Source organism: Pelodiscus sinensis, chromosome 1 (genome assembly GCF_052426305.1).
Source record: "Pelodiscus sinensis isolate ZL-2025 chromosome 1, ASM5242630v1, whole genome shotgun sequence".
NCBI classification, from domain to species: Eukaryota; Metazoa; Chordata; order Testudines; family Trionychidae; genus Pelodiscus; species Pelodiscus sinensis.
In genome coordinates this window covers 61,520,298-61,532,896 of record NC_143052.1, presented here as the reverse complement: position 1 = coordinate 61,532,896, position 12,599 = coordinate 61,520,298, and the positions used below count along the sequence as shown (strand labels likewise).

General features: G+C 42.8%; 1 protein-coding gene across 6 annotated transcripts in view; it reads right to left on the bottom strand.

Annotated features, from left to right (window-relative positions):
* MON2 (MON2 regulator of endosome-to-Golgi trafficking) overlaps nt 1-12,599 on the bottom strand; it is a 161,699-nt gene that overhangs the window by 18,108 nt on the left and 130,992 nt on the right. For all 6 annotated transcript variants that reach the window (XM_075930840.2, XM_075930828.2, XM_075930836.2 and 3 more), the window contains 3 exons: nt 10,690-10,750; nt 8,260-8,383; nt 7,363-7,570 (listed from right to left, as the gene is read on the bottom strand). In XM_075930840.2, the coding sequence (XP_075786955.1) occupies nt 7,363-7,570; nt 8,260-8,383; nt 10,690-10,750 (393 nt within the window). The remainder of the gene's footprint in view (nt 1-7,362; nt 7,571-8,259; nt 8,384-10,689; nt 10,751-12,599) is intronic.

Here is a 12,599-nt window from a genome sequence, read left to right as displayed (position 1 = left end):
CTCCCCCTGGTCTGCAGACCATGGGGGGGGGGGGGGGAAGCAGAGCAAAGCCACGGAGCCCGAGGGCAGCAGGATAGCCACGGGCGTCTGGGCTGTCCTGCTGCCCCCGTGCTCCGCAGCTTTGCTCCGGACGCCTGTGGTACAGCAGCTGGGGCGCTGCCGGTTGGTCCCGTAGCGCCGCTCTGGGTGCCACTGGACCAACCCAGCAGCACCCCAGCTGCTCTGCCCCAGGTGTCCCGTAGTCAGCAGCTGCTGAAAATGACCAGTGGCTGACTACAGGAAGCCCCTGCCCCGGGCTTCCTGGAATCAGCCGCTGATCAGTTTCAGCAGCAGCTGACTTGGGGATGCCTGGGGTTCTTAAGTTGAATCTGTATGTAAGTCAGAACTGGCGTCCAGATTCAGCCACTGTTGAAACTGATCAGTTTCAGCAGCGGCTGAATCTGGACGCCAGTTCCGACTTACATACAGATTCAACTTAAGAACAAACCTACAGTCCCTATCTTGTACGTAACCCGGGGACTGCCTGTACTTACATTTCAATGTCTCTGAAAGTTTCACTATTATATGTTGCATTCCTGAACTCTGGGTAATAGTCCTGAGAATAACTGCTATTTAACAGCCCTTCCAATCACTAGCCTTTCCAAATTGGGGCACTGACATTTTATCTGAAACTCCATGTTCTTTTCACGTACTTCCACAAGAAATGGTTATTCATCCTGCCCAGTAACTGCAGCTCTTCATTGACATACACCACCACACAGGTTAACCATTGTCATTTCTTTTTTACTATGAAGTCTTATTACAGGGAACTCCAAAGCATAACAGGAGGGATGGAGGATAGTGGAGGGTAGGGTCATACATCTTGGAAGAACCGCAGTAATTGTACAGGGTGAGTAACCATTTCTTCTTTGAGTAGTTTATTAGTTCTCCACTATAGGTGACTACTGAGCAGCATCCTTTTAAGGAAGAGATGACTTTGGAGTCTAATTCAGTGTGAAAGAAAGCGCTGCTGAGCCAAACAGAATCAGAAGTAGAGTTGCGAATTATAGCATAGCATTCCATGAATGTATGCAGAGAACCCCATGTTGAGGTTTTACATATTTCAATGATTGGTACATTCTTAAGAAAGGCTGTGGAGGTGGAAACAGATCTCACAGTGAGTTTGTAATGTCAGCGGGTGCTTCAAGATTAGGCGACTGGTCATAATGTAGCCTTGTCTCTGAAAAATATGGGAAGTGTGCCATAAAATGGGGAGTACAGGCAGTCCCCGACTTATGTCGGATTAGTTACGAACAGGGCTTTTCTCGCCCTGGAGGACGCAGGCGGCGGAACCGCCCAGACGCGCCGCGGTCCCGCCGCCCGCGTCCTCCGGGGCGAGAAAAGCTGCTCCGCGTCTCCCTGGTCTGCTGGGGGGGGGGGGGGGGCCGGAAAAGGCACAAGCAGACCAGGAAGACGTGGAGCAAAGCTGCGGAGGATGCGGGCGGACCGCAGCGCATCTGGGCGCTCCCGCCGCCCGCGTCTCCCTGGCCTGCTGGGGGGGGGGCGCGCAGCTAGTGTGCCCCCCCCCCAGCAGACCAGGCTTTTCTCACGACGCCTGGGGTAAAGCAGCTGGGGCGCTGCCCGGCTGGTCCCGCAGCGCCGCTCCTCAGGACGCCTGGGGCAGAGCAGCTGGGGTGCTGCCGGGTTGGTCCAGTAGCGCCGAGGAGGGGCGCTACTGGACCAACCCGGCAGCACCCCAGCTGCTCTGCCCCAGGCGTCCCCAAGTCAGCCGCTGCTGAAACTGACCAGTGGCTGACTACAGGAAGCCCGAGGCAGAGTTGCTCTGCCCTGGGCTTCCTGGAATCAGCCGCTAATCAGTTTCAACAGCGGCTGACTTGGGGACACCTGGGGTAGAGCAGCTGGGGTGCTGCCAGGTTGGTTCCCGCAGCTCTGAGGTGCGGCGCTGCGGGGACCTACGCGGCAGCGCCCCAGCTGCTCTGTCCCAGGTGTCCAGATTCAGCCGCTGTTGAAACTGATCAGTGGCTGATTCCAGGAAGCCCAAGGCAGAGCAACTCTGCCTTGGGCTTCCTGTAGTCAGCCGCTGGTCAGTTTCAGCAGTGGCTGAATCTGGACGCCAGTTCCGACTTACATACAGATTCAACTTAAGAACAAACCTACAGTACCTATCTTGTACGTAACCCGGGGACTGCCTGTATGCCATAAAAATCCCATTCTCCCCACTCATTAGGCCAATGTAATGACAATCAGAAAAGCCAATTTCATTAATAACACTGGTCTACAATTTTTTAGAAGTCATCTGCTTCAGAGATAAAATGTGCTATTTATTATGTATTTTGATGTGATGAATTCAAATATGACAATTAAAACAACTGATTGGCTACTGTTTCCAAGATATTTATGTTTTTACATTTTACGTCTATGTATATTGTGTAGATAGTAGAGTTTTAATCATAGATAGTAAACCTAGGTTTTTTCATGTGTTTATGGTTGCTTTGCATGATAATATTTCACCTGTCCTGTTTATGTAACACTTTAAAAATCAGCAAAAGGGTTATATAAATAAAATTTATTATGAAACAAAAGGCAAAAAACTATTATGTACATAGTTTAGTCCTATTCAGTGTCTACTCGGCGCTTCTTGGCTTGCTCCATTTAATGAATACAAGAGACATCTCTTGTCACTGTCCAGCAATAGTCTGCAAGCATTGATGGGCTCCATTTGCCCTGATAGTGTTTCTCCATTGTTGCAATGTCCTGGTGAAATCGCTCGCCGTGCTCGTTACTCACTGCTCGGCAGTTCGGTGGAAAAAAATCTAAATGAGAGTGCAAAAAATGTATCTTTAGTGACATGTTGCAACCAAGGCTTTTGTATGCCTTGAGGAGGTTTTCCACCAACAACCTGTAGTTGTCTGCCTTGTTTCCAAGAAAATTTATTGCCACTAACTGGAAGGCTTACCATGCCGTCTTTTCCTTGCCACACAGTGCATGGTCAAATGCATCATCTCGAAGAAGTTCACGAATCTGAGGACCAACAAAGACACCTTCCTTTATCTTAGCTTCACTTAACCTTGTAAAATTTTCCACGGAGGTACTTGAAAGCTGCTTGTGTTTTGTCCATGGCCTTGACAAAGTTCTTCATCAGACCCAGCTTGGTGTGTAAGGGTGGTAACAAAATCTTCCTTGATTCAGCAAGTGGTGGATGCTGAACACTGTTCCTCCCAGGCTCCAATGACTGTTGGAGTGGCCAATCTATCTTGATGTAGTGGGAATCTCTTGCACCACTATCCCAGTCGCAAAGAAAACAGCAGTACTTTGTGTATCCAGTCTGCAGACCAAGTAAGAGAGCAACAGTCTTCAAATCGCCACAAAGCTGACACTGATGTTGGTCATAGTTTATGCACCTCAAAAGTTGTTTCATGTTGTCATAGGTTTCCTTCATATGGACTGCATGACCAACTGGAATTGATGGCAAAACATTGCCATTATGCAGCAAAACAGCTTTAAGACTCGTCTTCGATGAATCAATGAACAGTCTCCACTCATCTGGATCGTGAACGATGTTGAGGGCTGCCATCACACCATCGATGTTGTTGCTGGCTACAAGATCACCTTCCATGAAGAAGAATGGGATATGGAAACCCAAACATCACCTGCCTGGAGACTCCACTGCTGTAGTCTGGAACCCAACAGCTCTGCCTTACTCTTGGGTAGTTCCAAATCCCTGACATGGTCATTCAGTTCACCTTGTGTTATGAGATGTGGTTCAGAGGAGGAGGATGGGAGAAAATGTGGGTCCTGTGACATTGATGGTTCAGGACCAGAAGTTTCATCCTCTTCCTCGTCTGACTCAAGTGAGAATGATTCTGGTGCATCAGGAACCAGCAGTCCTTCTCCGTGGGGTACTGGGCATATAGCTGATGGAATGTTTGGATAATGCACAGTCCACTTTTTCTTCTTTGACACACCTTTCCCAACTGGAGGCACCATGCAGAAGTAACAATTGCTGGTATGATCTGTTGGCTCTCTCCAGATCATTGGCACTGCAAAAGGCATAGATTTCCTTTTCCTGTTCAACCACTGGCAAAGATTTGTTGCACAAGTGTTGCAGTATATGTGTGGGGCCCACCTCTTGTCCTGATCTCCAATTTTGCAGCCAAAATAAAGGTGATAGGTTTTCTTAACCATAGTGGTTATACTGCGCTTGATGCAAAAGTCACTTCACCACAAACATAGCAGAAGTTATCTGCACTGTTCACACAAGTACGAGGCATCTCTGCTCACTTTGGCTAAACAGAAATGTGCCCCTTTGCAAAATCAAACACTGACACATAAGAGAGCACGACACTGTATGATTTCTAGAGCTGATATAGGGCAATTTGTTCAGCAGAGTGATGTAAGCTTTGTTATGATTGCATCATCCATGACTTCTAGGAATAACATGATGCAATTCATATCATGTATGACGCAATACCAGCTTCAAATTGCATCATTCATTGTTTTGCCTAAAAAGCAAGTACTGTCCAAACCCAGTCATAGATTTATTCATAGATCCAGTCAAAGATGTATTTTAGTCATTTCTGATTTAAATTGAAATCCCTTCCCTTTATAACTCACTTATCCTCTGCTATTCGCAAGTCAAGGGTTGTATATACTGACCCAATAACATATCTTGAAAACTAGAGCCAATCAACAATTTTAAGCATCATTTTTGTTCTCAGTGACCCAGAATTAGTAAAGTTTGACTACATTTATTTCAGAAGCATTTTGGCTGTAGAGCAGTGTAAATGGTGTTGTGTGCATGCAGCCATAGGTTCAAATTGTGGTCTTTTGAAAACTAAACTGAGGTCCTGAACTATAGTATGGCCTATAACTGGCACAAAAAAAGTTTTACAGGCCTTTGAGGAACCTCATTGTCATTGGGTGGGCAACTACAACATAACCTTATATTGGAGGACAGCTGCTAGATGAACGCTAATAGAAGTAAGCGATAACTGCAAGATCTGTAGTTCTAGAATGTAATCCAGTATGTCAGACAGTGATGAGGTTGTTAGTGCAATGTATTTGAATTTGCACCAGTGGGCAAATCTTGTCCTTTTTTGTAACTGCAGGGTATAGACTGTTTTTTGCTGCATAGTAACCCCCCTTTTACTTACTATGATCAGGCCATTTCTATGTCCATGAATCACTGGCCAGTCATGCTTTGAGGTGAAGAATTCTAAGACTGCGGTGAAGGAACTTCCCACTCTCATAAAAGAGCAGAGGAGGAGAGGCATGAAAAGTGATCAGGGCGATAAGAAAACTGTATTTGTCAACTCCTGTCTCATCCCTTTTTCATTTTTAGTAGGACTCTGGATATTTGAGTTGTTAGGGGAAACATATATAGCAGACCTAGCAACCTCTGGAGGTGAAAAACATCCCCCAGGGAACAGTGACTCAGACGGACTCTGGAGCAACACAGGACATCTTGTTTACTGCTGAAAGTCTATCTGAGGAGTAACCCTTTGTTGGAATATGTGGTGAAGAATATTAAAAAAAACCTCTCCCCTACTCATGGTCTCAAAATTTGCAGAAATAGGTTTGGAAAGCAATGTGTTTAGGCTGTGTCCGCTCATGAATAAATCATCTTGAGCTATCCTTAAAGGCCTCTCATAAGCAGTCGTGTGTGATCTATAACTCAAGTGCCAGCCACTATCTGACCCAGTAGTCAGAGACAGTTCCTAAGCAGAGTCTAAGGACTGATTGGAAACCAAATGATTAAGTTTGAAGCTGACAAGCCTGTGGATTCCAATCTCTCACTGCTACTGAGCTGAGATGAGCCCCTCTACACAGGGGTCAAGGTGGACTTCAGATTGCTCAATTTCAGGCCCAGCTTTAGGAAGAGTTCTATGGCTTCATATATTGTTGGAGAGGATACTTCCAAAGAGTGTCCTTTCAGAAGCCAATCACCTAGGTAAGTCAACACCAAAATTGCATTCCTGCAGAGGTAAGCTGCCATTACTGACATGACCTTTGGGGCATATGATAGGCCAAAAGGAAGCACTCTGTACTGAAAATTATAGAAGTGTATAACTGGAAGGGACCTCAATAGGTCATCTGTTGCAGTCTCCTGCTAAAGACAGGACTACATACAACTAGGCCATTCCTAACAGGAGCCTGTCTAATCTGTTTTTTAAACCTGCAATGACAGAGATTCCACAGTCTACCTCAGCAATATTTTCCCGCACTGAAGTACTCTGACAGGATGCGTCTTGTTATGTGCAACCTAAACTGCTGTGGCTGCAGTTTAAGAGTAGTGCTTCTTATCCTATTCTCAGACGTTATAGAGTTTTTTTTCCATTTGCCTTATAACAACCTTCTATGTACCTGAAAGCTGTTATATCCCCTTTCAGTCTTTTCTTCTCCACTAACAAACCATTTTTTCCAGTCTTTTCTCACAGGTCTTGTTCTCTAGATCTTTGATCACTTCAGTTGTTCTCCAGACTCTCTCTACATTTGTGCACAACTTTCCTGAAACGCAGCTCCCAGAACTGAACACAATATTCTAATTGAGCCCTTATCAGTGAGAAGCAGAGTGAAAATTATTCCTTGTGTCTTGCTTACCACACTCCTAATTCTGAAATGAATTAGCAGGTTTGCTTTTTTGCAACAGTAAGTATGACTCCTATTTAGCTTGTGATCAACTATAAACCACAAGTCATTTTCTGTAGTGCTCCTTTCTAAGCAGTCATTTCTCATTTTTGTACATATGCAATTGATTGCTACTGGCCTACAATAAAGCATAGGAATCATTTGTGGGTTGGGTGGATTGCAATGTGGAAATAATGCATCCTGAAGGTTGAGAACCAATTTCCTTGGATCAGTGATGGAATTATTTTTGCAAGTGTCACCATTCTGAATTTTTGTGCCTTCACAAAGGTGTTGTCTAGGTAGGGCCTCCAACTGCTACTCTTTTTCTGGGACCAGGAAATATTTAGAGTAAAATCCCTTCCCTCTGTGTCATGTGAGAACAGGTACTATAGCACCCAGGCATACCTGGGAGTCCATTTCCTGACATGACATAGGTTCTCATAGGATGGGTCCCTCAAGAGGGACAGGGAAGGGGGAGGTTGGCAGGTAGAAAAGAAAATTATTTCCCAAACCCACTTCTCCATACTGATGGACTCCCAAGCCCACTGGAAGTGTTAAAAGTGGTTCCCAAAAGGAGGAAGGAAGGTAAAAGGCACCTACAGTAGAACACCTATACGAACACTACTCAAAGATGAAACAGAACTTTTTTTGTAAAATTATATTCTTAATTATAAATGTATCTTTTCCTATCATTCAATAGTGGCATGTTTGTGGTGTTTTTCATACAGCACATACCGTGGAAGAGGACATTTGCCACTTAATCTTTCATCTTCTATATAGTGATGCAGTACGTCCTGTGATCTTTTCAAGAGTACAGACAGTGCCATTCTCGAGATATACCCTTCTTGAGGAGTTGTGACTTTATTACTGAATGAAAACTGGAGCAGCGTTTCAAAGCACATCTTAGAAAATTCTTCTCTCATTCGAATATCTATTTCTGCTTCTGTCAAAATAAAATCATCTGTAATATTGCAACAAGCATGGTAAACAATGTGTATTTCTTATTTTAATAACTGTCTTAGTCATACTTACAGTATTTACAAATACTGTAAAGCACACAATGAGAAAAAAGATAGCATAGCCATTTTAAAATAATGCATAAAATTCAGAAACACCTGCATATTTTCTGTGTTTTCACTTAGCTAGGCAGCTTTATCTAAAGGAGCTGTCTAGTCAGTCACACCACTTATTTTTATTAAGATCTTTTAAATTTCAAATACAGGGTTTTTTAAAAATGCATTGCAATTGCCTGAAATTATTAACTTGCATGCTAGAGACCAAAGTGATTGGGGAAGTGGAAGAAGAAAGTTAAAAAAAGACTCAAAACCTAGATAGGTACAGAAGACAAGAGTATATACATAAACAAGATATTTACTGCAAAATGCAGTAAAGTTGCAGAAAATACTATGAATTCTTCATAGCATGAAAGTTACTCCGTACTTTAAGAAATGATAGTAAAGGAGATTGCCTCTGTGGGTAGAAAACTTATTCATGACATTGGTGACTAAGTAATACATGCAGTTTAAAATCTTTGGTAAAATGGCTATTGTAATATGCACATTTTAATTTGACTGCCACAGGATTTTTATACCACTGTTTTTATACCTTTCGTTTATCATTCAGGTAACATACCTGTAAATGAGGATGACTGAGAATGTATTGAACCTTTATTAAGCATAGTCATTATTTGACCAACAAATTCCTTGGGAATAAAATTAGCATATGGCAGTATCTCTGTGCTAATGAGCTGCACCACCTAAAACAAATGAAACACATTTAAAATAGTTTCATAGAAAAAAATTAAAAACATTTAGAAGACATACACACACAAAATATACAGAAAGTTGTAGTCTGGATGCATTTATTAAATGTAATAAACAAAGTTCAAATAACATATGAATGATCATGCTCAGTGAAACATTTTATATATTTACTGTGCTTACTGTCATAAAATTGTAATACAGGATAACAAAAAAAACAAACAAACTCCCTCAAAAAGGTCTTAAAATTAGGCTTCTAAATTCATAATTTCAGCAACTGCCTGATCTTCTGAAATGCAGATAACTCAAAGATACCACTAATTTTTTAAAATCTTTGCTGACATGTTTACTTCAAACTGAACTGAGAGAATTTTGGAAAAGGACAATCTGACCTTCAAAACCAATTCTCTCTTCCTCCCACCCCCACCTCCATCTTAACTAGAAGGTTAAGAAGTGTATTAACAAGAACATGTTTATAAGAGAAGGTACTCTTTTGGCCTGATCCTGAGGGGGAGCTAACATGGGACAGTTATGTCCCATGCCTATCAGTAGGTCTCTTTTACTGCACATTAGATTTAGGCCAGTGGCTCTCAACTTTTTTTAGACTACTGTACTCCTTTCAGGAGTCTGATTTGTCTTGCATACCCTCAAATTTCACTTCACTTAAAAACTATTTGCTTACAAAAACAGACATAAAAATACACAACTGTCATAGCAAACCATTACTAAAACACTGCTCTGATTTTTATCATAAAATTATAAAACAATTACAATATAAATAATGTACCGTATTTTCCGGCGTATAGGGCGACTGGGCGTATAAGACGACCCCCTATTTTTTTAATTAAAAGATAGGGTTTCATCTTATACCCCAGCGCCCCTCCGCCTCCTTTGCTCCCGGTGTCCCTGGTCTGCTGGAGATGGTCCCCAGCAGACCAGAGGCACCGGGAGCAAAGCCGCAGCAGCTTTGAAAGCCTCGGGGGAAGCCGGCGGTGGGGCATCCCAGGCGCGCCTGGGCTGCCCCCCCGCCAGAGCCCCTCCGTGGCTTTGAAAGCCTCGGGGGAAGCCGGCGGGGGGGCAGCCCAGGCACGCCTGGGATGCCCTGCCGCTGGCTTCCCCTGAGGCTTTCAAAGCTGTGGAGGGGCTCCGGCGGGGGGGCAGCCCAGGCGCGCCTGGGATGCCCCGCCGCCGGCTTCCCCCGAGGCTTTCAAAGCCGCGGAGGGGCTCTGGCGGGGGGGCATCCCAGGCTCTCCTGGGATGCCCCGCCGCCGGCTTCCCCCGAAGCTTTCAAAGCCGCGGAGGGACTCCGGCGGCGGGGCAGCCCAGGCACGCCTGGGATGTATACCCGGCGTACAAGATGACCCCCGATTTTTGGGGGATGTTTTTTAACATCAGAGGTCGTCTTGTACGCCGGAATATACGGTACTTGGATTTCAGTGTATAGTATATAGAGCAGTATAAAGAAGTCATTTTTATAAGAAAATTTAGTTTGTACTGATTTCTCTAGTGCTTTTTATGTAACCTGTTGTAAAACTAAGCAAATATCTAAATTAGCTGATGTGCCCTCTGGAAAACCTCCAAATACCTCCAGGAGTACTGAGAACTGATCTAGGCCACTACAGGGGATCCTGTTTACATTTTATAGCCTGACCTCTGTATATCCTGACTGTAGCTCTTGGGAGATAACTGAAGATAAAGCACTTTCATTATCATTGCGTTCAACCTAGAACTCTGGAGAATTACAATGGTGATTACGCTACTTCTTTTTAGGAGGCTGCCACACACATTCACTTCTATGCAGAACCAGATAACATGTGGGAAGAAGAGACATATCCCACTTCCTTTCCACGTCTTGGAGTTGTCTTGCACTCCAGTTGATACCAACAAAGAACTCCTTGTGCATGACTTCCAACCAGTGTTCCCTGTAAACTGTGTGCTTCTATGACCACTCAGGAGAAATTTCAAATGCCACCCAGCTGATAAAAAACTAGCTATAGGCACTCTGCTTTTTTTCCGTATCAGTGGTGAACATTTGTACGTGCCTCGGTGCACATAACATTTATTCTGCCCATGGATGGAAAAGATTAGAGGGAACATTGCTTCCCACCCCTGCACACATCCCAAAACCAAAGCATCGTTTTGCTACTTTTTTACCAATCAAAAAACAAGTTGAGACCAACTCAATAAAATTCAATATCAACCACAATTTTCTTCAAATGTTAACTTATGACAATTAGCTATGAGTTTGAATATTCCTAGTTGGTTCATACATATGGTAATACAAAAACACTCATCTCCTCACCTCAACATCAATATTCTCATTTCTCTGAAACTCTTGAATAGAAAGATTATCTGGAGGTATACTAAAAAGAAATATGAAAATATTATGTTATACTTTAAAAGTGTTTAGAATCTTCTGGAAAATGCAAGGATAAAAAGACAAAAGCATGCATGGTTTTCAAATAAAAATGATTTATATACATGAAACTAGTACTGTATATGCCAAAGACTAATTAATATTTTAGAATACAATCCTCATGGTGCATGAATAAACAAAAAGCTAAGAGGACAAGGAACATTTGTATTAAAATGGTAAGGAACCATAATCAAATGTTACTATTTAAAATAAAATATTACTATTTAAAATAATCAACTGTTTTTTAATTATTTATGTCATTTACCTGTACTGTGTTTCATTAGCTATTGTATGTGTTGGTAATCACCCATATTATTGTTATTTAAAACAGTACTTCAATCAAAAATCCGAAATTTGCAAAGATAAAAACTGTCATACAGGAGGATTTTATCAGTTTATCTACATATTCCTCTCAACATGTCATCATAGCAACTTTGAAATTGTTACTGTAAACCCTTTACAAAGATTCTACAGAAACATCAGGAGCTAACATTTCTGCCCCTGTTGCTTCCTCTTTTGACACAAGATTTTAAGATTTTTTTAAGCTTACCTTAAAAAGTACTTTATTTGAATTTTATAACAAAGACCCAATTTTGTAATGGGTTCAATACTCTCCACTTTAAAAAAAAAACCATAACTACCAATTCTTCATTTTCTCTCATTCCTCTTTACAAGAATACATTCATTACTGAATTCTACTCCATAAAAACATTTGTGCATGTCCCTTATAAAAATATTTTAAATCATAATGCTGAAACTAAAGTATTGTGGATGTTTCACAAACAACTAATTCTGAACAATTTCATATTTTCTGCTATATAATGTCACTTTTGCCATGTGCATGCTCTTCATTTGCGAGGCTAAAAGCTTCTGTGTTTACAGTAGTTGGCACAGTCTTTTTGTCCTATTCAGCAGATAGCATCCAATTCTCATATTAGAATTTACATTTTATATGTTATTGTCTTGGGATTCCTACACAAGTTTGCCAAGTACTGTACATAATAAGACACTAGTTTTAGTTGCTTAAACTTTGCCAAGGTTTAACCATTTGGTAAAAATAGTTCAACAATTTCTGAGGACACAGTTAGGGGGATATATATACAGTATTTTTTAAAGTATTAAAAATATTCTTACAACCATTTCACTGAGAAATTCTAGCATCTCTACGCTTTAGAATAGAGACTTGAAGATGGACAGAGAGGTCCCTTTCAGGTCAGGGTGATGTATTAGGTTTCTCCTATGAAAATTCCATGGCCAGTTTATAACTCTAGAACAGTAGTCACCAAATCAGTAGATCAGTATCTACTGGTAGATCTTGGAACCTTTGAGAGGTGATCCTGACAGATTTGACAGGAGGCTATCCAGTGCTGGCACTTCATCTGCCCCCCTCAGCACTGGAATGCTGCTCTTGCCCTCTATGTCAGAGCTGCCCTCCAGTCCTGGGAGCCTCCTGCTTGCTGCGCAGGGCACAGGAAGAAGAAAGGGGGGTGCTAATGTTAGGGTGCCTTTCTCCCCACCCTGTACCCCATCTCCACAGAGCAGATGGGGTCAGGGATGGAGAGAGTTTGCAGGCTGCTTTTGGGAGTGGTGCAGGGCCAGGGTCGAGGTGAGCCTGCCTTAGTCCCACTGTACCACCGCCCAGAAGCCACCTGTGGTAAGTAGTGCCCAGCTGGAGCCTGCATTCCAAACCCTGGCCCCAGTCCTGAACCTCTCCTGCACCTCAACTCCCTGCCTCAGGCTCAGCTCAGAACTCCTCCCACACTCCAAATCCTTTAGCCCATGATGAGTGTCTGCAT